This window comes from Phaseolus vulgaris, chromosome 5 (genome assembly GCF_000499845.2).
Source record: "Phaseolus vulgaris cultivar G19833 chromosome 5, P. vulgaris v2.0, whole genome shotgun sequence".
Lineage (NCBI taxonomy): Eukaryota > Viridiplantae > Streptophyta > Magnoliopsida > Fabales > Fabaceae > Phaseolus > Phaseolus vulgaris.
Window position 1 is genome coordinate 2,044,309 of NC_023755.2, and position 27,714 is coordinate 2,072,022.

Genomic DNA, 27,714 nt, shown 5'->3' on the forward strand with positions numbered 1-27,714 from the left:
CAATTTGAACATGTAGATAGTAATATACATGTAATAACAAATTTATATTTGGCAAAAAGTAGAATCTTCAAAAATAATCTGTCTCAAAATTATGTAGATATCACTATTTGAGTAGTGACATGACAAGAGATAGAAAATAAAAGAGTGAGTTGATTGAGAGAAGAAACACTTAGCAAAAAATGAATCTGACTCATCTAAGACATCCATGTATAGCTATTGTTCTAAAAAAACTTTTATAACAGATCTAAATCATCTAAAGTGAACAATTTACTTCAGAGAATAAAATAAATAATCTCAATCAATAATAAGAAGATCAATAATTGATGTCATATAAATGTACAAAGCAGATAATACATGTGTTAGCTAGCTTTGTTTATTTCAGAAGAGTCAAATCCAACACATGTAAGGCAAATGAATAACATCCATAATAAAGCTCTCGATTCTGAGAGAAGAAATAATGGAGATAAAAGTTCCTTCGAAAGAGAGGGTAACCCTTTGTCATGACAGAAATCAAAAGAAAACACAGGAAAGAACAAGGGAAGTTCTATTTAGAAAAACATACAATGTACCTTTCCTACCATTTTGATCCTCTAATTGGAGAATACAACTTTCACAGTCTTGTGAGGAATCGTGCTATGGCAGCAATGATAGCCAGAGGATTCTCCAAATGAGCAGCATGGCCAGAGTTGGGAATCTCAACAACCTCGTGTATAGCATTCCCATTTTCATGCTTACTCCCCAAGCCAGAACACAATGCTTTCATCATTTTCTGAGCAATATTTCTAAATTTTGTATCCTTTTCTCCATGAATGATAACAAGAGGTACTCTACAATTTGGCAAATCTTCCCACATTGACCTGCTCTCTCAGGTAACGAGAAATTGTTAGTTAAATGATGGCCGTATATCACTCAAATATATAAATTAAGTGGTGCAGATAATACAAATTACTGATTCTTATAATTGGCTTTATCTCACAACCTTAGATATCTTCAATCCTCTTAAGTTTGAAAAAGAATAAATTCTTTCTTATTTCACATTACATACATTGGATATAAATACAAAATAGAAGTCCACTTTGGACCCGTAGCAAATAGAGTCATTTGAACTATAGGTATCCCATCTATCCCATTTCTCAATTTCTTTGTATTGATATTAGAGATATAAATGTAAACATTCAGTTATTAAGCTGGTTTAGTTAGTTAGTTATCTGTTTTTCTGCCATCATTAGTATATTACTGCAACAACCTCGTCTTGAGCCAATATATGCTCAACTCGAATCTTCTTTCTCATTCAATGCAATAATAATTCTTTTTCTTTTTGTTAATCTTTTCTCTGTTTTCTCTCATACCAATTCAAGGTCCCTCCGTTCCGCATCCAAATATTTTCCCAATTCTATAGCTGAAAAACTTGATACTTCCAATTATTTTCATTGGAAATAACAAGTTGAATCTATCAGATTTGTTGTGTAAACCCAGTGATTTCTCCACGCTTTCTTTCAGATGATGATGACCCTGCTTCTGGACTTATAAACCCAACCTATGAAGAATGGGAAGTGCAAGATCAAATCTTGCTTAGTTGGTTTCAATCGACGCTTTCAAAGTCGATCTTGTCTCACGTTCTTTGATTTGTCCACTTGTACTAGGTATGGGAACAAATTCATGATAACTTCTTTGCCCAACCCAAGGCACATGCTAGACAAATTTGCTCCGATCTATGTGCCACCTCTCTGGGATATATTAAATCAATTGCTGATGAACTTGCCCAAATTAGAAGTCTCGTCCATCATGAGGAATATGTTGACGCTATTCTAGAAGGTCTCCCGTAGGAATATGCTTGGTGATTTTTGTAATTGAAAGTAAGTTTGAAACAGTTCCAACAACGGAAGTTGAATACTTGAATGTTTTCATTTATATCTCTAATAAATGACCGTCTCTCTTTTCAACATAGAAACTTTATTGAAACCACTAATGCAATCAAAGCACCTGCATCAGTTTAGGACGTTATAAATGACAAAATTTGGGTTCAGGCCTTGAAGTAAGAAATGGAGGTAATAGAAAGGAACTCAACTTGAAATGTTGTTGATAAACTCAGACAAAATAGTTGTAGGATGTAGATTGATATACATAGTGAAATATCACTAATGAGAAATAAAAGTGATTCAAGGCAAGACTAGTGGTAAAGTGATACTCATAAACTTATGGGATTGGCTATGAGGAGAACTATGTCTTTGTGTGGCAAACAATGAGTACACTATAGTATGAATCACTTTCATCCTAACCGCCTACTTTGGATAGAACCTTCACTAGTTTGATTTTGAAATGCTTTCCTGCATAGAGACCTAAAAGAGGAAGTCTGAATGGAGATACATCCACCCAAGATTTGACTTTCAGTGAAGAAAATGAGATGTGTAGTTGAAGAAGGCTTTGAATGACTTGTGCTTTATTTTCAACCACTGACCATAATTTGCGGACATTGTTTTCAGCCAACAGTCTGTTCATGCATTCAAACACAGCTCTTTATTCTCAGTTTTGTTCTGTACATGTGTAGTAGTGTTCCTTTTTAACATGTACTCCACTCCCCTAATAGCTCTTTAGTTTGTTCTAACTCCATTTGTTTTCTGCTTGCGTTTGTAGTATGTTATGTCTTTTTTATTAATTCCATCATCGTATCCGGATGGAGGGTACATTTTTTAATGGTGATCGGCATGTATAAAGTATGATGTATATACTACATATTTCATGTTTTTATTAATTTCTCTGTACAAAATTGAAGAAATTGGGTCAATGAATATGGTTTTGTTGCTCCAAACATCCTAAAGATATTCAACTGGATGGGGAAGAAGACACTGATAGAGATAAATGAAGCAAAGGAAGAAAAAAATAGTTAAGCTTAATTTGCTTACAGATGCCTTCCTATGCTTAATCCAGACAACATTTGTGCAAGACTCTGCACATCATCATGCTGCAAGCGACTAGCAATGATTCGATTGGAGTGGGGATGACTTCTTAAGCTGTTTGATGATACAAAAGTTGACTGAGATACTAATAGAAGGATTACATCACAATAGGATGAACTTAAATCCCACATAGTCTAAAGATTAGAAAAAAAGGGTTACCTTTTCCACAGCTCTCCAGCATACCAGGAACTGACAAAAAGTTGTAAGCCATGTGTAATGAATGTGCATGCTCTAGAATCATCTTTAGCCGCACGAATTTTTCTTGATAATTTATCATTTAATCCAGGGCTTCCAGATATTAATATGACACCCTTTATCTGCATCATATATGCTCAAATTGTTTATCAACGGTCTTGAAAACATTAAAACGAAGTAATAACATTGAATATAACCGCTATACCTTGGTGCCAAATTTGAGAGCCATAAACAATGCAATCCTGGCGCCCATTGAATACCCGACTAGTGTAACCTTTGCTGGAGCTATGTGGTGAATTAATTTATGCAATATATCAGCAATTGTCTCCAGCGACAGCCATGGCTCCTCACCAACACCCTCTAAGCCATGTAGTATTGATTTTCCATGACCAGGAAGGTCAACAGAAATGCACTTTGCTGATCCAGAAAAGGTCTTCATGATATTAATCCAGTCTTCACCAGTTCCAAGAAATCCATGAAGAAATACCAGCACGTTATCCTAAATTTGCTAAATAAATTAAATCAGATCTATATGAGGGAGTAAAATTTTACTTTCATGAATATACATACAAAGACGGAGCATGTTACCCATATATACAATAGATTTGCTTGTAAAGTCATGGAGACTTCATCTAAAATCTAGCCATAATACTCTTCATTACTGTAATCATAACATTGGGCTTGTATACTTACATTTGCTATATGGCCAGTCTCACGAACTTCAAAAGAACAAGATACATTGTTAAGCTCTACTCTACATTGGTACCGACGAACTTGCTCCTGAACAATAACATATGAGACAACTTTCTTGTCGACTTGAAAATCACGTACATATCGACTAGCACTTGCCACAGACGCTTCAACAAAACCACTTTGTGGATTACGACAAATAGATAGAGGATTTGGTGTTACATCTTCCTTAAGCCAACGGTAGGTTCCAAGACCATGTGCTATAGTAGGTGCTGGCACATTATCTAACACTTTGAGTTTACCTAAACTCAGTATTTCAAGATAACTAGAAAACTGAGTATATGCAGAAAGACTAAGACTGCTTTCAAATGCAGAACTTACAACAACCATCTTCCCCATATGGTAGGCCCATTGAGCAATTAATGCTGCATTCTCAAATCCACCAACAACACTTGGTTTAATAACCTGAAAATTCATTGCAAAATTCTTAATAAAACAAAGAGTTATCATTTCATATTGACAAGGACACAAACTATTATGCAATTCTGATAAGAATATTTTGTTTCATCTAATTGGAGTCATAATGATTGAACATATCAACATAAAAAGAAAATGTCACCACTCTAGCTTGTTTTAGAGTAAAACTTTATTTTCTCCATTGACAATCATCAGAAGGAATTACACATAGGGCTGAAAAATAGGAAATCCAATAAATATGAAATTTCCTCAATTAGAAGTTTTCTAGGCTAGAAAGAAGGAAAAATATGTCAATAACAAAATCTGATATAATAATTTCAGATCTTTCCTATTTATAATTATTATTTCCTACAATCAAGAACAGTGGATATTCATCCTAAAAACAATTGCATCAAAAATTTAATGCAGTCCTACTTGACCTCAATAATAATTAAGCAATTTTTCTAGTTTGTTCTAATCCTATAGCTTGAATAAAACGGAAAGAGTATTGCATACACGTAAATAATAAAATATCTTTGAAGATCCAAAAGGGTAGTGTACTTTCTTTATTCCCTATTTCTCACAATTTCCTTTTTTTCTGTTATAGGGACAACTTTTCTCAATAATAGAAAGATGGGAAAATGTAATTAGTGTTGCAGAAATTAATAAAAGATAGTCCTCTTTCAACTATACCATAGCAGAATTACTTTGTTAATTTATATTGAATAAATAGGATAAAATTCTCTCAATTCCTTAGAAAAACAATATTGCAGTTTGTTAATATAATTATATTTTTTTATTTTGTTAAGACACAACAACAAACAATACCTACATGATGTAAACCTAGTCTGCCCATAATATCTTACAGAAATTTTTATTTACTTACAACAGCAGATATTGCTGGATGAGTAAACTTCACTAGCTTTTCCATGGGATTTTCTTGCATGCTATCTATGGTTTCATCTAGGGCAATAGATAAGCCACTTTCTTCACAAAACTTGAGAATATTATCTTCATCCTGAACAGGCTCCTGTAAAGGGGATATTTTAATCAAGTTATAAACAAACATGCACCAACATATAAATTGGTGGAAACCATATAAAGAAAAGCTGAAGAGTGAATGCATAAACTAAAAAAAAATGTCTACTTTCTTAGTCTACCTCAATATACTGTAGGTTGCAATCCTTAACCAAAGAGCTGAATTTCATAGCTTCTTCATAAGTCCAGTTTCGATTAGCATCTGCACGGATAATAATCTGGCAACCCACTTTCTTTCTCACTTCTTGTATTATTGCTGCATCAAGCATTGGATCACCCCTGCGAGCAACCTGCATATCAAGAGCATTATAAACCTTTGTCCTTCTCTAGATACCCTAACAGTTGGTATATATAAAACATAGTTGAGGGCTTATATGTGTAAGCAGATGAACTAAAGAATGAATACTAGATCACCTTCAGCTTAATTGCAGAAAATCCTTCCTCAATTAGTTTGGCGGCCACATTAGCAACTTCAGCTGGAGATCCATTTGAATCAATCAATGCACAAATCTGAACATTTAATGACCTTTCACATTTGTTGTTCTCATTTATTGAGGGATGGAGTACGTTCAGCATGTTGGAGCCTTTTGCATCAGCAATGGCATTGAGGATAGCCATTTCCAAACCACATCTAACACTTGGAAAAATTGAAGATGGCTGCATCACAACAGCAGGATCTTAAATCTGTTCGTCACAAATTGATATCTTAATGTCATGAAAGAAGTTCCCCTAACATTTTAGCTGAAACGTTACAAGGCACAATATGGAAAGATTTTATTTGTATATTTATTCTATAATCAAACTCTTCATACAAAATCGCTTTGTTAGAGAAGAATTTGATACAACATGAAAAAACTCATTAACAAAACATCTAAACTTTTAGGTGTAGCCCCAATAGTGGTTTTTATTTGTATAATATATTTAGCTGTTCCTAAACAACATAGATTAGACAGCTTACCATGATGCCCAACTCATGCCATATCCAATATGAAAATGAACCCTTCAATAGAGAGAGGAAGCAACTAACATCAACATGTTCCATAACATGGATAAGAAACCTAAGTTGATATTCGGCATCTACCAGATTTTCCCTGTGGATGTGAATTGGTGCAACCTGTTTGGTGTCAGTAACACAAGAATTTGTTCAAGAAAGTTTAAGAGAAATTAAGAAAACTGAAAAAGGAATTAGATAAAATAACAATAAAATGGAGGTGTACAAAAAATTGAAAATTGAGGACTCACAAACCACTCATTTGGTTAACATAGATGAGGTTCAATTGTGAATAACAGTCACTCTTGACCTGAGTGAACCACATGGTTAATAGATCTTGCAACTGTAGATGTATATTTAGGACTGTTCATATCACACTTGATAGATTAAGTAAATTTGAAAGAAACTTTACTCAAAATGAATATGTTTGTTGAGAAGGAGAACATAGTTGCAAAATTTTGAGTTACACTATATTGTTTAGGCCAATAACATAAATATAGAATCAATCTAATTTTAGTTGATCCTAACATCATAAATTACTATATTTATAGGATTTGAACATATCAACAAGATTCTAACATTCTCCCTCAAGCTCAAGTATATCAAGAAGGTCATATTCACCAAGCATGTGAAATATGTAGTTAATATGAGGACGCCTTAGTGATTTTGTGAATATATTGTCTAGTTAATCATGGGAATTAGCAAACTAGGAGATACTTCCCCAAACATCACTTTCTCTCTACCAAAGTGACAATCAACTTCAATATGCTTCATCCTTTCATGGAATATTGAATGAGGCAATATGCATGCTGGCCAATTTATCAAGTATAGAACAAGATATATGAAGAGTATTAAAATATGAAAAGAACAATAGGATAAATCCCTTGTGTATATTGAACACATAGGGTTATGTTTATATAGAAAAATGAACATATGGGCTAGTCCATTACATAAATAAAAATATCTAACAATATATGATAATATCTCATAATATTTCATAATATCTAATACTCCCCTCAAGCTGGTGCATATAAACCATATGTACCCAGCATGTTACAAATGTAATAAATCCTAGGTTCTTGTAAGGGTTTAGTAAAAATAGTTGTTAATTGATCATTTGAATTAACAAACTCGGTCTTAATATCTCCCGATATAATCTTTTCTCGAATGAAATGACAATCAATCTCAATATGTTTGGTCCTTTCATGAAAAAATGGATTTGAGCTAATATGAAGAGCAGCCTGATTATCACATATAAAAGTCATTTGAGTCACCTCTCCAAATTGAAATTCTTAAGTAATTGTTTAAGCCAAATAAGCTCACAAGTAGCAAAGACCATAGCTCTATATTCTTCTTCTGGACTAGATCTCGCTACAACACTTGTTTCTTGCTCTTCCAAGAGATCAAGTTATCACCAATGGAAACAGCATAACTGGAAGTTAATGAGAGTCATCCGAGAGAACTAAGGAAAAAGGGGATGAAGCACGTTGTGAGACACTACTATAAAAAGAACTGCGACTTTGTTTACCTAAATGACATGACTCACAAGACAAAATAGAGACTTTGGAGAAACTTGGAACAAGGTGTTGCATCTTGGCAAGACTAGGATGACCTAGCAGAGCATAAATGAGAGATGGAGAATCCATAATCGTGCCAACATGTGTAGATGTTCATAGGTGGTAAAGACTAAGAGACTCACATCCGGTGCCAATCATCCGTCCCGAACTCTAGTCCTGTAAACAAATAGAAGCTTTGGTAAAAGAAATAACACAATCAAGGGAACGAGTTAGACGATTAATGGATAAAAAGTTAAAGGGAGACCTAGGAACATAAAGAAAACATTGTCAATGGATAAAGAAGGAAGAAGATGAATAGTACCAACACCATGGGATGAGACCCTAGAGCCATTGGTCATGGTAATGGATGGTAAATAATCGGAGCTAGACAAACAAGAGAAAAAAAGATTTATTACTAGTAATATGATTGGTGGCACCTGAGTCAAGAATCTAAGGACCAAGAGTATTGGAGTAAGGCCAGCAAAAGGTGTACTTGAATGTGCAACAGAAGCAATGGAACCAGAGTTCTGACAATCCCTATACCATTTAAGAAATTCGTTGAAAATAGCAGGTTGGCCTAAAATATCAAATGAAGTAGGGTCCATGGTAGAAGGTTGCATAGGAACATTTTGGGCAATTGCATCAGATCTAAAAGGACAACCATGTAAGGCATAACATCAATCAATTTTGTGGCCAAGTTTGCCACAACGGTCACATTTGTGACGCCCTTTGTCTGGCTTGGAAGGACGAGTGTGATCATAACGCTAAGAGATTAAGGCAGAAGAGTCACCAACTGGAATAGGTATATTAGTGATGTGTTTACCTGCACACGCAGAAAGGTAGAACGAGTGGAAGTAAAATTGGGAACAACAGGAGATTCCAAAATCTGATCACGAACATGAGAGGAAGGCCACGTAAGCCCAATAACATGAAGAAATTGGACCATTGCTCTAGTTCTTGCAAAGGACTAGATGCAGGAGGCATTAATTCATTAAAATCATGAAGAACATGTAGTTTGCCCAAATATTCAACCATTGTACCATCAAGACGACGGTAAGGAGATTTTGACACACACCATAAAGACGTTGAGTATCATTGGTGTATAATAATTTCGTTTGTTCCCAGACTTATGAACACATCTCAAAAACACGAAAAAAATTGTTTTAAAGATGAGTGAAATGTAGAATTAATAACAATGCATAATTAAGCATTAATTTTAAACAAACGGGAAGCCTCATCTGCAACAACATTGCGAACCATTAGGTACGATGATCAACATAATCTTGACTATTAAGTCATAATTTAATATCGGAGGCCCAAGTGTCATAATTAGTTCCATCCAACTTGTCAATAGAAAGATGAACATTGACATAATTAGTATAGATAGATGGATTGGGCATAGTGGCAGCCGAAGAAGCCATAGATCCAATTGTCGGCGACATAGTGACAGGAGACGGATTGGGCCCAGTGGTAGGACACAGATCCATAAATCTAGTTGCCATCCAATTGGTGACAACACCTCCGACGAGTTTTTGGTGAGATTTTCGCTTCGACAAGTTTCCGGCGAAGGTAGCTCTAGCAATGACGAAGGTAGCTCCGGCGACAACGGCGGCAATGGGTGGCGGTTGATGGTGAACAGTGGGTTCACCAAAAAAAAAAAATTGAATCCTAACCCTAAGCTCTGGATACCATGTTAAGAAGTAAAGAAAATAAATATAGGATTGATATCCCTTGTGTAAAATACACACATAGAGGTGTTTATTTAAAGATGAAAATAATAAAAGAATCAATAACATAATAATATAAACTATGGGCTAAGCCCGTTACATTCAACACTCCCTATATCGGAATATGACCTTTTCGAATGGGTTGTGGATCGAACTAGATCAATACCAAAATTTGAAGATGTGCAAAACAGATGCAGCCACATATGTTGAAACCCTTGAAAGCAGAGTGTTTAATACCAAACATGGTTCTCTCCCTGTATCGGAATATGATAGATTTTTGAATGGATTGTGGATTGAACTAGATCAATACCAAAATTTGAAGATGTACAAAACAGATACTGCCACACATTTTGAAACCAGGGGAGAAGTTATACAGTGTGAACCATAAATATCCACATAGGCTAAACCATAAATATCTAGTCCCAAGCTTGAGATGTCTAGTCTTCAATGTGAAGGGGCATGCTGCAGATGCTACATCCACAAGAGATATGGTCGAATTATATATATATATATATATATATATATATATATATATAAGTGAGTGGATACGTCACCTTGCAAATCAGCATTGTGGAGTTGAGTTAAGCTAAAAGTTCACTTTCTAAGAGTAACAATTTGTATATCTTTAGCAAAGCTATGAACTCTAACTATGTAAATACATTTTATATGTAACTAATCAAATCGATAAAACATTTTAGTTACAAAAATTAAGCTCTTCTCTCATCTTCAGTTTCTTAAGAACTGGTTGATATTACAAACCAATACAAGAGATGATATAACATTAGATCACTACCAACCTCACCATAACCAACACTTCCATCTTCAAGCTCTAAAGAAAGAATAAATCCTTCTTTATATAATTCTTTGCTATTACCCACAAATGCTGATGTTGGTGGAGCTTCAAGCGCAATCCTGCCACAACACCATTTCATCCAATCCAAGGAAAAGAATTAATAGAAAGGAACATTAAAATAAATTAGCCATTACAATTTGTGTAATGCAAACACTCACCTGTATTTAGAACATTGTATTTTGCGAATTTTGTATAAACAAAACTCATCATGTACAGAGCCTTCATTAAAAACCCATGAGAGATAACTCATGGTGTCTTGAGCAGTTTGGAGTGCGAATTTTTTCAAAATGCTGAATCAAGATACAAAGTTGTCGGCAAAGAGTTGACAATCCATTACGTCAAAATATTAAACAATCAAAAGCCTATATAAACCTGTGGAAACTGGCATTGGCATCAATGGAACTCTCAATTTCAATCATACAGTCTGTTTGCTCATGCTGACCTACACACAAAGCTTCTTTAAGTTCTTCCTTTGTCGTCACATGTAAATGTTTGATGCTGCAAATGTATTGTTTTTTCCTTAGCCAAAATGTAGCATTATTAAAGCAAAGACTGAATATTGTGTGCGTATGTGTAGATAGATAGATTATAACATTTCTGCTTAGAGAGAACCAACCCAAACAACTATGCATTTTAGGTCTAGTCATCTATTCAACTGTATATAGCATAGCTTTTGCCTTTTTCTGTTTAGATTTTGGCTTCGTGTCTCTTTGAATAAGTTGATATTGACGTATAGTTACCTTATGACTTTACCGACCCTCTATCACCAGAGGCTCAGCTCATGGTACTATTAAATTTTTCACATTGCAATAAAACTGAGAATTTTCTATATACATAAGATATTTTTGCATACCTTCTTTGCTTTAAAAAACTGTAAACCTTAAGAGTGATGAACTAATTATTACACAACCCATTTTGTCTCACTGAAAAACCACATTGGAACAACATAAATTTTCACTGCGTGAGGAAAGTCAAGATGGAAGCATCAATCAATAACTCCCCAACAAAAGGCACCTGCAATTCTAGAAATACGCATAACTTCCCACCTCCCATAGTGTAGTTTGATCATAGAAAACAATTGAATTCTAAAACAAAAACGTCACTTCCACCTAAGATTAGTAAACCATCCAGCAAAACCAGTACCCATATTAGAATTCTTCAAATCAAATGACCCATGTTTAATTTCTACCTAACCAAATCGAGGGCCCAAACTCATCAACCTTTGCAGTATATTCACAACAATTTCCATCAACAGTACTTCATTTTTAGCATCCCAAACACACCTGCCAACCAACTTAAGCATGTATACCAACCAATTACTCACGATGTAGCTTCAGACCTTATGAACCCCAACAACTAGACTGTAGATTTAATACAAAGCAGTGGTTGCCCTTGCCAATCGCAGAATAAGAAAGCCGATTGTGTGACCATAGGTTTAATCCAACACTCCAAGATCTGAACTTAACTAAATTCAAAACCTTTTCCACCAAATAAGTTATTTTCATGAATTTGAATTTTGTAACTTATGATTATTTCCCAATCCCTTACAGCTTCATACATACTCTTTCATAGGTAAAATCTGTTTTTTTGCATGCAAACAAAATTAATTATCTTAAAACTACTTTTCAGTACATTTACCTAAAGAAAAACGAATTATGATTATAATCTATTATAACAATAATTGATTATGCATATAAATGATTATTGAAATAATCTAATTATTGAAGTTGTCCCAAACACACCTTTAAATTGGATATGGCACAAAGAAAACTAAAATATCAACGATAAAAAACATTTTCCACACAATTCATGCCCAAAGTTAAGAATCATACCCATGTGCCATGCATAGTTCACGTATTGAAATGTTGTGAGAGGTGTAGAAGTATTCATGCATTATGCTTGTTTCAACTTTATCGGCCAAAGGAAGATTACTGAAAATTGCTCCTCCATGATTATTAACCACAAGAATTGTCATCGGTTTCCGAAATTTCCTAGTTAGCATATTTTCAGAACATTAGCAATGGTTCATGAAAGTAAAAGTTGCAATAGGATAGCTTTGTTGAACAATATGTACCTTAATAGATAATAAAAAATATATAACAAAAAAATAGACACTATCAAGATATCTCTAAAGATAAATGTTCATACCATTATGCAAAAGGTCATATACCTAGAAAAGTTTATTAAACCTACAGCACAATTATTAATCCCATATAGTGAAGCAAAGTGACCATCTTCAAAAATAGTGGAATGGCCACTATTTTAAACTTGTCAAAGCTGATCGGGGAGGTGAATTCAAACCCAAAACAAATACATCATTGAACTACAGGTTACTCAAATGAATTACTGCCCTCCTAAATGAATCAATAACTTCTCTTACTTATACTGAACCAAGTATATCTAGATGACATTGTTTTCAAATATTTGTGTAGACCTTGGCACGATGCTATTGTCATCAAGCTGTCCAGGAAAAATATTGGTAAGAAAGAGAAGATTTGGAGAAGCAAAGGGGTTTAGATATCATCAATGTTGACAACAGATTTTTTTGGTTAAATTTGATTGTGGATAGGATAGATAAGGCATGCCTACAAGGGGATCTTGATCATCTATGATCATTATCTTGCAATTAAAATGTGATTGCTGACACAGTTTTATGAGAACTTTTAGAAAAAGACAATAAGGATGAAAAATGAATTAAGTTTCTCCAGCAAGTTAAAATAAACTTTCACACTTTAACTATTATAGAAGCTCTCTAATCTACCCTCTCCAAAAACTAATGTGTATAAGTCGATTTTAACTTCTAAGAGAAACTTAATAAATTTTACCTTATTTAAGCAAAATTTCATTTAAGCAGGGCCTTAATCATGTGGTTTTAATTGCTTAGTCATGCGGCTTTTAATGTCTTTATTGGATTGCAGGACTTTAGTTTTGTGCTGAACTAGCTGTTATGGTGTTTCTTTTATTGTAACTTTAATGCTTTTTATTGAATGTCGGTAGCCACATCTGTACATAAGTCCAAAAGTTTTATACTGTACTAGAATCATGACTTCTCATCTCTCGGTTGCTCATATATCTAACTTTAAACTGACATTTCCAATATGGAAATTTGGGGTCTAGTTGCAAACTTTTAGAGTTTAGATTGATAGCTAATCTTCCCGCTTTGGCAATGTTATAAACGTTGACACCTTCAGAACAGAAAGAATATGTTGTAAATTTAGGATTCAAACCCATGGCCAGCCATTCCCGAAGTTACAACTTTTACAATTGTCCTCAGGTAGACTCTCAGTGTTTACTTACTAGCAGAATGTTCACTAATTTCTTTAAAGTTAGCTTAAACATGCACAAGCCTATCACAAGAATGTTTTTGCATTTTTCACAAATTGATTGTGGTGTCAAAATTCTGCACCCTAACATACATGGGGTATCCTGGCTAGAAGGGATCTAAAACATCATATTCAAGCTCTTAATACACATGGAATAGGTCAGTTATGTTATTAACTGCTACAAGTGCATGGTGCTAGTTTTCTGTTCAATTTAGTTTTTGACATTTTTTTTTCTTTTGCTTCAAGTTTCCCATTTAAGACTTCTGATATTGTGGTGGTGAACTTGTATCCATTTTACGATAAAGTCACATTAGCTGGTGGCATTGAATTTGAGGATGGAATTGAAAATATTGACATTGGTGGTCCAGACATGATTAGAGCTACTGCAAATGTGGTTTGTTTGACTGAATACGCCAAGCCTCGAATAAATTTGATCTCTTGACACAATACAAATCTTTATTTTGTCATGAAATCATAAAAGGTTTTCTAATATGGCTCAGAAAATATCCGTTTGGCATATACACTTGAACAACTTCTGTGGAAAGTATAAGAACTCTTGTTTATTGCATACAGTCTTTGACCTGAATTTATTAGTTTTTCTATCTAATTACTTGGATTTGGATTGAATTTTTAAAATTCCACCCTAAACCCATGCCCAGCTTAACAGAAGAAATGTTCTTGGACCGTCTTTACTAATGTACCATAACTTTGTTTCTTAAGTCTTTCACCAAACCACTAAATGTGTTCTCACATGATTTGGAGAGAACCATGTGTATCAACTACACCAAGGAACCTGAATATAAAAATAAATAAATACAAGGATCCAAATTCCCCTACTTAAGATGAGACTAGTAACAAGTAAAAGTACACAACAATACACTAGTAACAAGCATTACCAAAAGAATACATAAATATTGTATGAAATGAAAAATTGGTAGATAATTTCCTACCGCTGGTTCAAAATTGCCAGGCCATTTGTATCATGCAATAAAGAAATATCTCCAACTACACATAACACCTGAATGAAATTAAAATAAACTATTAACATTAGAAAGGAAAATATGGTAAACTATTGAAATAAAAAATAAATGGAGAAAACAAAACAACAAAAGATGAAGTTTTTAAGAAATATGTTCTCATAAAAGACACAAAAACAGGCACCAGAATCACAAATGCATGTAGAACTATCACCTTGAGAAGACGTGTTAGCAAGCATAGCACAAGGAGGGGCTACATTAGCATCCTGATTGAAATTCTTTAGATTGGGGTTCACCTAGGTGAAAGGTTCTGGTGTTGGACTAAGAGGAATTGAACCGTGCAGGTTGTAGTGTTGAAGGATCATATAGAAGAAGAGACTCATGGGGTTGATAATGTATTAGCCCTTTAGAAGCAAATGATGGGAGTGTGACCATATACTTTAAATAGATTTGGCATTGAAAATTGGAAAATGTCCACCACAACCTTTGCCAGGATCACCACCACCACCATGACCATTGGTTGTGTCGCCTCGACCTCCACCATCACAAGCATAGCCACTATTAGATGTAACGGGCTTAGCCCATACATTTTGTATTTTTCTTATCTATGAATACATAACCCTGTGGGCTCAATACATACAAGGGATTAATCCTATGCCTCTTTTTACTTTATTTTAACATGGTATCTAGAGTTAGGGTAAAATCCTTACCTTCCTAGTGAACTCATTGTTCACCGGTGACCTTTTTCTCCTGTCTTCATTGTTGTTGTTTGGCTCGATGACACCTCCATTCAGATTATGCTGACCAAGTGACCACCAATCAAAGCTCCCACATGCCCTCAAGCGCTTCTCCAAGCCTCCCCATTGCCACTGCTTTCTGCCGCGCGCGGCAGTGATCACTAATGTCAAGATCATTTTGTTGTTCTCGTTTTGGATCTACCCCTGTCATCCTAATCGGAGTTTCTTTGTTTTTTTAGGGTTTGTCACTCTCCTCTATGGTTTTTCTCTCTCTTCTAAATCTATGACATTATACCTTATTTATTCATCTATATTAATTATGTCAATGTACATCTATCCATTGACAAATTGGAAGGAACTAATTATAATACTTGGGCATCACACATTAAACAATGGCATAAGAGTTAGGATTATGTTTGGTAATCTTTCCCAAAGTGTGGCCAATATTGTTGAAAATGAGGTTTGTTGTTGATTGAAAATTGATGCTCAATTTGAATTATGCATTGCTCTCAAGTCTATGATTCACTCTTCTTTAAAACAAAAATTTTGTGCTTATGAAACATGTTCAAAAGTTTAGGAACAGACCAAATTATTGTACACCAGTGATACTAAACATCTTTATGGTGTTTATCAAAATCTCCTCAATATTGTTGCTCTCAGACGTCTTAATGGTACAATGGCTGAATATTCAAGTAAAGTTCATGCTCTTCTTCACGATTTCAATGATTTATTGCCTCTTGCCTCCGCTCTCTCTCGAGAACTTGAGCAAAGGTCAAAGTTTTCAATGTATTTAGCTTTACATGGACTTCCTGATGAGCATTCACATGTTCGTGATCAGATTTTGGAATCCCATATTGTGCTTAGATTTACTTTAACTTGTTCCATCCTTTTCCGTGTGCTAAGTAAGCCAACAACTAATATACTTGCTTCCATTGATGACTCTTCTGTTTTGGTATCTCAGCACGATGATCGTAATCGCCCTCACAAGCCGAGCAAAGAACGTCACAAGTGTGAAGATTGTCACAAGCTAGGCCATAGAATTGACATGTGTTATGCCTTACATGGTCATCCTCCTCAATCTGCTGCAGTGTCCAAATTGCTCATTCACAATTGTCTACTTTGGGTCCTACTTCATCTGATACCTCAAGACAGCCTGCTATTTCCAATGAATTTCTCAAAATGGTATAAGGATCGCCAAAAATCTAGTTCCACTGTTTGTATTGCACACACCGGTACATCTTTTGTAGGTCTCACTCACTCCAATCCTCTTGGTCCTTAGGTTTTAGACTCAGGTGCCACATATCACATTACTAGTAACAAATCTTTTTTCCTTCTCTGTCTACTTCGGGTTATTTACCTTTTGTTACCACGGTCAACGACTCTAGGGTCTCATCACAAGGTGTTGGTACTATTCATCTTCTTCCTTCTTTATCTATTGATAATGTTATTTATGTTCATGGGTCATCATTTAACTTATTATCTATTAGTTGTCTCACCCTTACAAACAAGGTACCCCACCCTCTAAAATTACCATCACAACCCTCAGTATCAATCCTTTGTTCAAGGTTCTCATATAGGAAAGCAGCAATGGACATACATTGAGCTAACAATATCCTCAAACAAAGAAATGCTACTTATGAAAAATTCCTTTTTAACATAAAAAAAAATCCCTATTCTAAACTCTAATAGTATAATCCGACGGGACAGCTAACAACAGAAATCATCAGCTATATCTAAAATGGGTATTTCTGAAAATATAACAGTTACCTTTTTGTTGCATCCTTCAGCAAAACCAATGGCTGTACTAAGTAACCCATCTATACCACTAGCACCCCTGTTAGCAGCCACCCTCACCAAGTTAATTGGTAGGTCTGAGTTTAACATTATTGATGAAACACTTTGATTGCACATAGACCAACTGCGCCCATATAAATTTGCATCCCGGATAGGCATACTGTTACCAAGAAATAGAGCAGACTCGGAGGTAAGAGCTTCTGACATCACATGAGCAACATAAGGTTCAGTAAGGGAGCATTCTGCAGTAATTTGAAATTTTATCTCCCATTCAACCTACAAATTAAAATGTTATGAGAAAATGACATAGCTGTATCCAATATCAAGGAATAATTATCAGCCACAAACAGAAATCATGAAGTGTAGTTGTCCAATGCCATTCTAAAAATTTTAAAGGAGAACATTGGCAATGGTGGAAATGCTTTCAACTGATTTCAAACTGCTAGATACGATACCACAGGAATACATCAGATTAAATGTAAAAGAAATCATTGCCACATTACCATAACAAGAAGTAACTTTTCAATATTAGAATCAATACCATTTTACTCAACAATTGTAGGGAAATGCTCCACATGCTCCTAGTATGTGAAACTGAAGCTTTAAGTAAGCAGCCCACAAATTCAAAAATTGAAGTTTGTAGACGGTGAGTTATAATATGTGATGGATCATGACGATGAGGATGTGTGTCAACCATAATATATGAAAAAGGAGCACGATCCTCAAGAATTTGGCAGACTCTTTTGCTAGTTAACCTGCTTCCTATCTGCTCCAAATAAAAAAGGAGTATGGGAACAAGTGAAAAAGGCAAAAATATCATATCAAGAAAAGAATATGAAGAAACATAACTTAAAAAAGGAAAGTGAAAATTGTAGAAGGAAATAGAAGGGGAATTGGAAATTTTTTGTAATAAGTGGTAATACCTGAATAACCACATCAACGTCTAACCAGCCCTTGACAGTATCTGAGAGAAGAACATGATCAAGATTATCAACAAACATAAAGTTTCTTTCAATATCAGGAAAAGAACATAAAAGCGTTCTCAACCGCAACCCTGACAAGATATCTGCTACAACAGGCCACTGAAGGTGTTTAGCCAAAAGCAGAGCAGCCCACATCTCATCTTCTGTGTGGATTGCACCAAATAATAGAAGACTATTCTTGGATCTTTGAATCAGATCCAAGACTTCAGACATTTCACCAGGAGCATTTGAACTACTAGTATGAGACAATCGCATATGAAGATACTTGGTAAATGGTTCAGCATTAGTCATCCAGAAATCTAACCCTGTTAAACAGCTAGACAACCATTTGCAGGGACTGCTTTCCAAAGGCTCTCTAAAAGAGCAGTTGATATGCACTGGACCACATGGTGAAGAAGTTGCCCGATGTATAGCGGAATCAAGAGTGGTAAGTACCATCTTTGCAGGAATTTGATCTGTGGGTGCAGGGAGATTAAAGAAAAATCTCACAAAAGAACCAAAATGGTTCACCTGAAACAGAAATTCAATGTGTTGCCTGAGTAACCAAGGAAAACATGAATATAAAATATTCCTTTATTTAGAACAGCTAATCACTTGTAATGGAAACTACCTATATTTGATTTAAAATCATCATAGGCTTTCCAAATTAATGCAGTAGATGTAACAGTGAATTATAATATTAAAAAATATACAGAAACAGTCCCTCTTTTAACAAAATGGTGAGGTTGTTGCACTGTGATTGTTGAAAGAATTATTAGAGTTCTTCAGAGGGAGAGAGAGAACAAAAGAGAAACACAAATAGAACTGGTACTACTGAAAAAATCACGGGTTCTCTTTTATATAGAGAAAGAAAAGGAACATAGCCGTAAAAATGCAACTAATAAAACAGCTATAACCAATATTATAACAAACTTAATACAACACTCACACCACCACCATCCGGCAAACTCAAGGTGGATGATAAATTAACAGGAAGAGCAACCACATTGATTTGTCCCCGAATAAACATGAAATGGGTCAGTTAGCCAAAGGTTAGTTAACTACTTGCTCAGCTACATAAAGCTGATGACATCAACTATTAAGTGTATGTAATTATTTTTCTTTCACTTGTAAAGAAAATAATTCCTCTCAATTTTCAGAAATTCCAAGAACCCTATACTCCTCCCCCTTCATCCTAATTTAACATTGTACAATATGCATGTGTCTGTACTCATGTCTACTTATACAATGATATTTAAGAATATAATGGCTTTAACCTGATCAATTGCTTGGTTTGCTCCACAATCCAAAAGCTCTGGAGGTCGATCTGCAGTAAGCAAAACAAGTGGCACAAAATCTTGACTTGCCTCCACAACCTGCAAATTTTCAGTCATCTAATTAGATAAAAAATATTACTTGTGTCATAACAAACTTGATTAACATATCCCTCTAGAGAAATAAAACTACAAATCAAGTTTATGTAAATAAAAGTAAAAAATAAGTGTCAAATATTTAATCATATATTAAATAGGGAAACTTACATATCCATTATTTAGGGATCCTGTATAATCTTGTATCCTAAAATATAGCCTTCATATTATTATATTGTTAAAATAAAATCATCAGTGTTAGTCTAAATAAATAATAGTTTGTGTGAACAGCTGTTAGATGTTACAGCTTCCAGCTATTATTAGCCATAGCTTTTTTATGCAAGCAGTGAATGTAGTCTTTGCTGTAAGCGGTGTCTATAAATAAGCCTGTACTCCTCTTATTTCAAGTGTGCCAAAATAATAAAAATTTCAGTTTGTTCCTCTTGTTCGTTTTATCTAATAATCAGTGTTAAAACGCACAATTTTTGTACAATTATTATACCCGAAAATCCAGAAGTTATTATCTATCATTAAATTCCAATAACGCGTGTATTACCAACAACATAGAGAATGGAAACAAACCAAATCACAGGCATAAAAATTATTAAATCATTATACATTCAACAGAATTCATGACAATAAGGAAAACCATGTCAAACAAGCAATACTAATGAAACTTACAGCCGGAAGAAGGTTAGAAACTGCTGTGCCTGATGATGTTATGACTACTGCTGGAATGTGAGATCCTCTTCCATATCCAACAGCATGAAATGCAAGTGAACGTTCATCGAAGCATGAAATACAAGTGACCAATTTGTGACTTGCAGCAGCAACAGCAAGAGGGGAAGATCTAGAACCAGGAGCAATACAGAAATACTAAAAGAAAGAATAAATCATAATTGTGTTAATATTAGCACATTTATAACAATTTATCAGATCATCTCACCATCAAACCGAGTCTTGTGCATTCTTCAACAATAAGTGATGCCCAAACAGCATTAATATTGGCACTTTCTTTCAGTGAGTACGGCAATTCATTGGCATGATCCAACTGATAATAGAAGAGAGAAATATAGCAAGGACAAATTTCAGACAAACTTACTCATTCTAGCAATTATTAAATAAATCTCCAATGCACCACGAAGTAGAAAAATAAATAAATCTTAAATAGCATTACAGAACAAGAAATAAATTGGATAATTTATTTTTTCTATGGTAAAGAAATCAAATTTCCCAAATAAACTAGAGTGTCTAGCAACCATCATAGCTAGATATATGGAGCTTTTTAGATATAGATCATTCAGTAATCATTTAAATTTCAAAAAACTTGTTATTATCATAATTGAACATAAGGAATAATTTTTTTTTCTTAAAAATCCCAACTCAAATTTGGCTTTCTTGAATTCCAAACTCTTTTATTCCATCAATTTAATATAGAGAATATTTGAACTTAATTGCTTTATAAGTAATAAAGCACTAAAAAAAACCTCTTATAATAATTTGATCAAATGCATTTAGTACAGTGAGAATCTATAACATGTCTCATCAATTGAACACATTAGTTCTTCCCTTCTTCTCCCCTAATGTTGAGTCTCTCACGTGTGTTTTGGTGTGTTACATTTCACCATTCTCATAGTCCCCTTCATGATTAGACTCAAGAGTTGTCAAATGGTTCTTTATTGCTTTACACCTCAAGTTTGTCGAGTTTTTGTCCTAATAGATGTAACTTTCATTAAAAACTATCCTTTGTTAGTACTCAACTTCAAGGGAAAAGTATTTTGAAAGTGGACTTGGTGGGGTAAAATTAGGATAAAGATATCCTCAATATCTCCATAGTAATTAGGAGGAAAATATCTTTAGGATCTTCTTTTTATTTCAGCAGATTCTTATTTCCTTATTTTAGAGGGTATCGTTGCTACAAACAAAGGTGATGAGAAAGTAATAGGTATAGGTGTGATCGTAATCAATACAATAATTCTTTATTTCCCTAAATAGTTCAAGTGTTTATCTTAGGCTCATTACCTCTTCCATCCTCACAAGATTTCTACGTTCTATCTTTTTGTAAGTAATAAACTGATTGATTTTTGCTAACTAACTTTTCCTTTATACTCTAGCATTATATGGCTATATCTGGATAAAAGATAAAGCATTATATATTTGCAATAAAATTACAATACCATATTATTTGAAACAGCAAGGGTTGCGGATAGCCTAAAACAAAATTGACTTGAAGATGGAGACTCTTTCTGCAATAGAAGTGAATGAAATTAGAAATGTTCAATTACGCAGAAGAGTGAAAAAAACATACACTTATGCAGGAAAAAAGTAAATTTAATATTAATAAAAGAAAAAGTGAAAATATAAAGGATGAAAAATTTACTGGAAAAATAGAATACCAGTTCCATGATGTCACTCAGACATTCTCTTCCTCCAGGTGCAATAGTGTTCATGTAGACCTGGTAATTTATGTAGATCATAAATAAACAACTTGGAGAAAGTTTTTGATAGATCAAGAAATGTTTGTCGCTTAAAAAAAATATTGGAATATGAGCATTACATGAATTAACAAAAAAAACATGAGCTCATAAATGTAAACACTCAACAATAAACATAAACCAATAACAACTTTAAATTTAAAAAATTAACGAAAGGAAGGATATACATACTATTGAATTTCAGAGAAAGATTTCTAACTCAAACTAACTCAAACCTCGTTAACTTTCACACTCAGATATTGATACCATGTTGAATTTCAGTGTAAGATATTTAATAATATCTAACACGAATTATTGCTCCTCGACCGCTGCCGCTCACTCTCACAGCCACTGTTCCTCTGTTTTTCTCTGTATGCTGCCTTGTTTTATAATGGCATGAAGGTGCCTTTTTTTATAATGGCATGAATTGGTGAAGGTTTAATAATAGGATGGATTACCTCGGATAGTTTATTAAATGAATTATCAGCCTATGTGTAAGTATTGAATATTATTTTTCATATATCAGTGACTCTTACGAGTCGAATTATGATCCTCGAGTTTAACAACATCGCATCCTTCTATAGTCCCTTAAATTTTAAAAAAAAATATCAATTTAGTAATATATAGTTTTAGTTCTTAAACACTAAATTTGAGGATTAAAAACTCATTTTTAGTCCTTCAAATTTAATGTTTATAGATTAAAATGGTATTGTTTTTAATTTTGAGACACTAAAATAAACTTTTTTTTTATTTTTGAAGACCAAGATTAGGAATACCTTAAATTTCGCAGTTTAAAAACATAATTATATTACATTTTTATTATATAATATATTATTGATAGTAATAAAAAAGCTAAAACATGTTTTTTGTTCCCCAAATTTGGGTCACTTTTATTGTAGTCCTCCAATCTAAAAATTACTTTTTAGTCCCAGAATTTCAAAAAATGCTCTTTTTGATCCCTAAACACTAACACTCCTTGTTGACATGGCTATCAACATTCATGTCAGCAACTACATATCTAACTAAAATAATGGTGAAGAAATTTATTTCTTAGATTTTTTTGGCTAAAATATCATTTTAATTCCTCGAATTTAGGTCAAATTTTATATTAGTCTTCCAAATTTAAAAATAATTTTTTAATCCCTCAAATTTAAAATTGATTTTTTGTAGTCCCTCAAATTAAAAAAGAAAAAGTGAATTAGCATCTCTAATTCCAGACTAGTGTGGAACTTTTGTTTCCCAAAATAAAAACTTAAGTCAAAATTCAATTCATGACACTGTGACAAAGAACAAGAAAGATAGAAGATAAGAAGGGACTACATTGTGGTTGTAGAAGTAAGAATGTTTAAACATGGTTAAAGTTGACTTTCTCAAATTAAACACTATTAATTACTTCAATAATATCAACTTTGAAAATCAAAATGAATTATTTCAACATTAGAAGATTTAAGAAACCAAAAAAATAAATAAAATTTGGCACACTAAAATAAAATTTGATCCAAATTTTAGAGATTAAAAATACTTTAGCAAAAGAAAATTAAAAAGTGCATTTCCACTTCATTATTTTAGTGACATATGTCATTGTTGACGTGCATGTTGATAGCTACATCAACAACGAATTTGACACCGTTAGTGGCAAGGGACCAGAAAGATCATTTTCTGAAATTTGAGGACCAAAAAAGCAATATTTAATTAGGAGGACTAAAACAAAAAATTAATAGAATTTGAGTGACAAAAAACAATTAAATTTTAATAAACCTTCAAAAAAATCATGTCATTCAATTAAATCCACGTGGCAAATGTTGAGTTGGCCTTATTTGCCACATCATCAATGTCACTAACATCGTCTAATTCCAAACTCTAAAAATAGCCTTACACAAAATCAAAGAACTCAAAAATAATTTTTTTTAAGAGGAACTAAAAATAGCCCCAAATTTGAAGGACTAAAAACATTTAAATCTAAAGTTTATAAAAAGTTCTTCTATTAAACTTATCACTAAATATGGGATGTTTTCTATATCTCTTCATGTTAGCTTGACATTTGAGGCAGAGGTTATGGAGATTATTCATGCAATTGAGATTGCTCCCTTGAAGATTGAAGAATATATGGATGAATTGAGTGGAGACTTTAAAAGATATATATTTTCATATATCACATATTTTTAGAGAAACAAATAGATGTTTTGATAGTCTACCTCCTTTGGGATTACAAATCGGGGTTATTTTTGGTAGGAAGGTGTTCCTCCCTTTATTTCATATGATTTCCTTCGTATATATATTTTCTACAAATACTGCAAATGATTGATACTAACTGGTGTACAAACCTAGTTACAATTACAGTTAATATAATGATGAAATGGCATTCTAACTTTTGATTAGTAAAAATGATACTATATTAGGCAGCAACTACGTCCAAGATTACATAGCTGAGGCAACTAATCTAAATATGCAAAACATATTACTTTCCTACTCTAAATGTCATGTGTATGATGTAAAATGCAACACATTAGCAACTTCCATAACAAAAATTTGGAGACTATTAGGATACTATAGTAAAGCAACAATCAAGTTGTTCTCCACATTGCATCAACTTAGTTCTCCACAAGATGACTAAACACAGAAATTGATTGTCGCTTTGAGTTATCACTAACTTATTTAACTCAATGACCAACTAGAAAACTTGTTCACTAAATCCCTGAAGGACTCTCATATTGACACATTTGCAACAAACTCGATTCAAATATTGGCAATTAAGTAACAACTAGTTGTTTCAAGAAAAGCTTACACATTATGGAAGAAATGAGCTTATACCCTTGGAATAGATCTATCTTCAACCAAATTGAGTTTTCTGAGAGCACCTCTAATGCATTTGGATTTCCATTTGTCAATAGTAGACCAGACATGACACATAACCTAAACCATAAGAAATATAATATCAGGCATGAATACAGATGGGAGCTTATTTTTTTATTTTCATTTTTTTCATAACACAAGAAGAAAAGGATCCACTAAATTAAATGAAACAAAGTGAAAGGCCCAATGAAACCATAATGAAAGGTTTCTTTTTCATTGAAAAATAGAAATAATTCACTGTTCAGTTTTAAGAAACTGACAAAAAAAAGAAAATATAATTCACTGTTTACCTTAGAATTCCAAATTATTTGAAAAATGATAGAAGCAAGGAGCAATGTAAAATACATATATGGTGATATAAGTTTGTATATTGAAATACAAAATGCAAAGATAATGAATTATTACAGAGAGGAACGAAAATGGATGAGGAGAGAATGAGAAAACAGTAAGAGGATGAAAGGATTTGACGATTGGTTTTGCTGAGTTCTTTTGCCACTCTCTTGCTCATTTTTGTGTTATTGAGCACAATTTCTTCCTCTGTAAAACCAGTTCCCAATCCTATCCACTTTTATCAATTTCCCAATATCAAAACCGGTTCCTAATCTTGTCAAAATTTAATGAGCAACAACGATGCAATCTTGGATTTATATACTTAAATGTTGGTATTTTCCCCCAGTCTAGTCTCATCTCGGTACATAGTTCATTAAATTGGGTATGCTAAGATTTTGATATGTAAAAATTATTCATGAAACCTTTTGCTAAAGCTGATAAAAAAAATGAAACATTTTTGCTAAAAGCTTCTTTTAGGAGTGTTGGTCACTGACACTAGCAAAGCTTATCTGAACAAGTGGTCAGACTCTTCTGAAGAGAAGTTCAATTTCAATACAAGGTAGAACGGGCCTACATTAGCATTACTCGCACTTCATGTCCATAGGGTATTAACAGTGAATATGTGTTATGTAAAACCACTCATGAACTATACCTAATTGCTTACAGTTTTAGTTGGTTATTAACACAACCCCGAAGGCTCGCCTATATTATGTTAGTATTAGTATAATGAAGGTAAAGGTAAATATACAAAACAAAGACCTAAAAGATATCATAAAGACAAGTCGGGCACCTGGTCTAGAGAAATTTCAAGCAAATAATAGGCTTCTTGAAAAGTAGAGTGAGAAAAGTCATCCCATGCTAGCGTCATTGACAGAATGGAAACACTTTCCAGCTCATCCAACTCAATCTGCCATGACAAAATTTGCAGCCAGAAACGGAAGCAGCAAACAATATTATGGGCATGTTTTGAGGAAACTCCACTGTAAGCACTTCTATAAGAGAAAAATTATAATAGTTTCTCCATAAGCTAAGACTAGTTTATACATGGGATAAAATTCAGATTTTGGAGAAGTAAATCAGAAATAACTTCTACAAACTAGCTCATGTATAAGCTAAAATTAGCTCATGTATAATATGTCATTTTTCTTTTTCTTTTTTTTCTGAAAAGGCTTATGGAGAAGATTCTCCAAACAAAGCCCGTAACAATGACGATATATTATAAAGAATTACTCAAAAGCGCTATTAAAGAGTTGATTAATACCTGAGGGATGAAAAACCAAAAAGAACCTTCCTGGTGACTCACATTACCATCATCCAAATTAACATCCATAAAACCATAGGCCATTACATTGGCGGAATCAGAAGACACATATCTGCAGAAAGAAAAGTCTGTGTCAGTCCTTCATTGCTTCATAATTCTAACCAAATAGAACAATGCAGTGAGTGAGTGAGTGAGTGAGTGAGAATATTAAGAGAAAAATACCTATTGACGAAAGTGCGGTGGTCTGAGGTTGGAGGGAGAAATGAAACAGCGGCACCGACGGCACAAACGCCGCGAGTTCCATTGACGTAGAGCGACTTAGAATCGGCGTTGGTCTTGGAGAGGTAAACGAGAGGGAAAACGGAGGAGGAGAGAGGTTGAGAGCAGAAGAGAGAGAAGGCCTTGGAACTGGGAGGGACGGCGAGCTGAAATCGGAGGAATCCAGTAGAGGAAGGAGGCCTCTGCAACTTCAACGTGTGGAGTGCGTCCTTCAATTTCTCGAGTCCTTCCTCCAATGTCAACGCCGGAGAGAGAGTCCGCGTCACGCACTGCTCGAAGAGCACTTCCTTCTCCAGAACGTCGCCGTTTAGAGGCACCGGTCCATCAAACCTCACTCCGGAGACTCCGGTAGCCTGACTCCGGGTGCGAGTGGCGGCGTTGGCGGTTGGCATTCCGATTCCGAAATTATTAGCAGCAGTCTGAAGCGTAAACATTTGGCTGTTGCAAACTCTCCATCTTCCCAACGGCGACACCGCCAAAATCATGGATAACGGATAAGAAACTCAACTCACTCTCACTCTAACAATCACTCTCTACCCGTTTATTTTCCACCTAGTACATAAATTTGATGCTTTCTTTTCTTGCACTATATCATTTAACACACCATCCAACATAAAATTTAAAATTCAACATTCTTCTTAACTTCATCTTTGTTTATGAAGCAGAAATTCCAAAATTGATTGTTATGTATTCTAAAATTAGATATTTGAAAGGTAATTTGTAATTTTCGTCTTTCATTTAAGCTTATATATGAGTATATTTAGATAAAAGTGAGTTATGAGTTTTTAAATTTTGTGTTCGATATGCTATAAATAATATTGAATATCGAAATTTATAACTCATTTATATTTATCTACAAATCTTATATCTGAATGATCATTTATTTTATTT

At 33.9% G+C, this 27,714-nt stretch overlaps 1 protein-coding gene across 4 annotated transcripts; it reads right to left on the reverse strand.

The window, feature by feature from the left end:
* Positions 1 to 285: 285 nt before the first annotated feature.
* Positions 286 to 27,437, reverse strand: LOC137834760 (protein PHYLLO, chloroplastic). Of its 4 annotated transcripts, none has more exons than XR_011084958.1 (26): positions 26,767 to 27,425; positions 26,545 to 26,656; positions 26,074 to 26,190; positions 24,912 to 25,013; positions 22,023 to 22,082; positions 21,804 to 21,872; positions 20,573 to 20,677; positions 20,308 to 20,502; positions 19,534 to 19,632; positions 18,218 to 18,787; positions 17,836 to 18,060; positions 17,268 to 17,570; positions 14,737 to 14,804; positions 12,296 to 12,454; positions 10,836 to 10,961; positions 10,622 to 10,753; positions 10,408 to 10,522; positions 6,295 to 6,450; positions 5,751 to 5,993; positions 5,459 to 5,626; positions 5,185 to 5,328; positions 3,846 to 4,307; positions 3,358 to 3,605; positions 3,117 to 3,274; positions 2,904 to 3,011; positions 286 to 857 (listed from the first exon to the last, which is right to left on the reverse strand). XR_011084958.1 is itself a non-coding variant. In XM_068642937.1 (26 exons), the coding sequence occupies exons 5-26, from the start codon at positions 22,074 to 22,076 to the stop codon at positions 611 to 613; spliced, it is 4,200 nt and encodes a 1,399-aa protein (XP_068499038.1). In that variant the 5' UTR covers positions 22,077 to 22,082; positions 24,886 to 25,013; positions 26,074 to 26,190; positions 26,545 to 26,656; positions 26,767 to 27,437; the 3' UTR covers positions 286 to 610. The 4 variants fall into 4 exon arrangements, 2 of the variants coding, with proteins under 2 accessions (XP_068499038.1, XP_068499037.1); XR_011084959.1 differs by having other exon boundaries at positions 3,358 to 3,660; XM_068642937.1 differs by having other exon boundaries at positions 3,358 to 3,651; positions 24,886 to 25,013; positions 26,767 to 27,437.
* Between the last annotated feature and the right edge of the window lie 277 nt (positions 27,438 to 27,714).

What these genes read in the sequence shown, in the direction of transcription:
- LOC137834760 (XM_068642936.1), bottom strand. Translation starts at nt 27,308, where the DNA reads ATGATTTTGGCGGTGTCGCCGTTGGGAAGATGGAGAGTTTGCAACAGC. An exon ending in ATACAATGTTCTAAATACAG is followed by an intron (nt 10,523 to 10,621) that starts GTGAGTGTTTGC and finishes GTGTTGTGGCAG; the next exon opens with GATTGCGCTTGAAGCTCCAC. An exon ending in GAAGTGTTGGTTATGGTGAG is followed by an intron (nt 6,451 to 10,407) that starts GTTGGTAGTGAT and finishes GACACCAAACAG; the next exon opens with GTTGCACCAATTCACATCCA.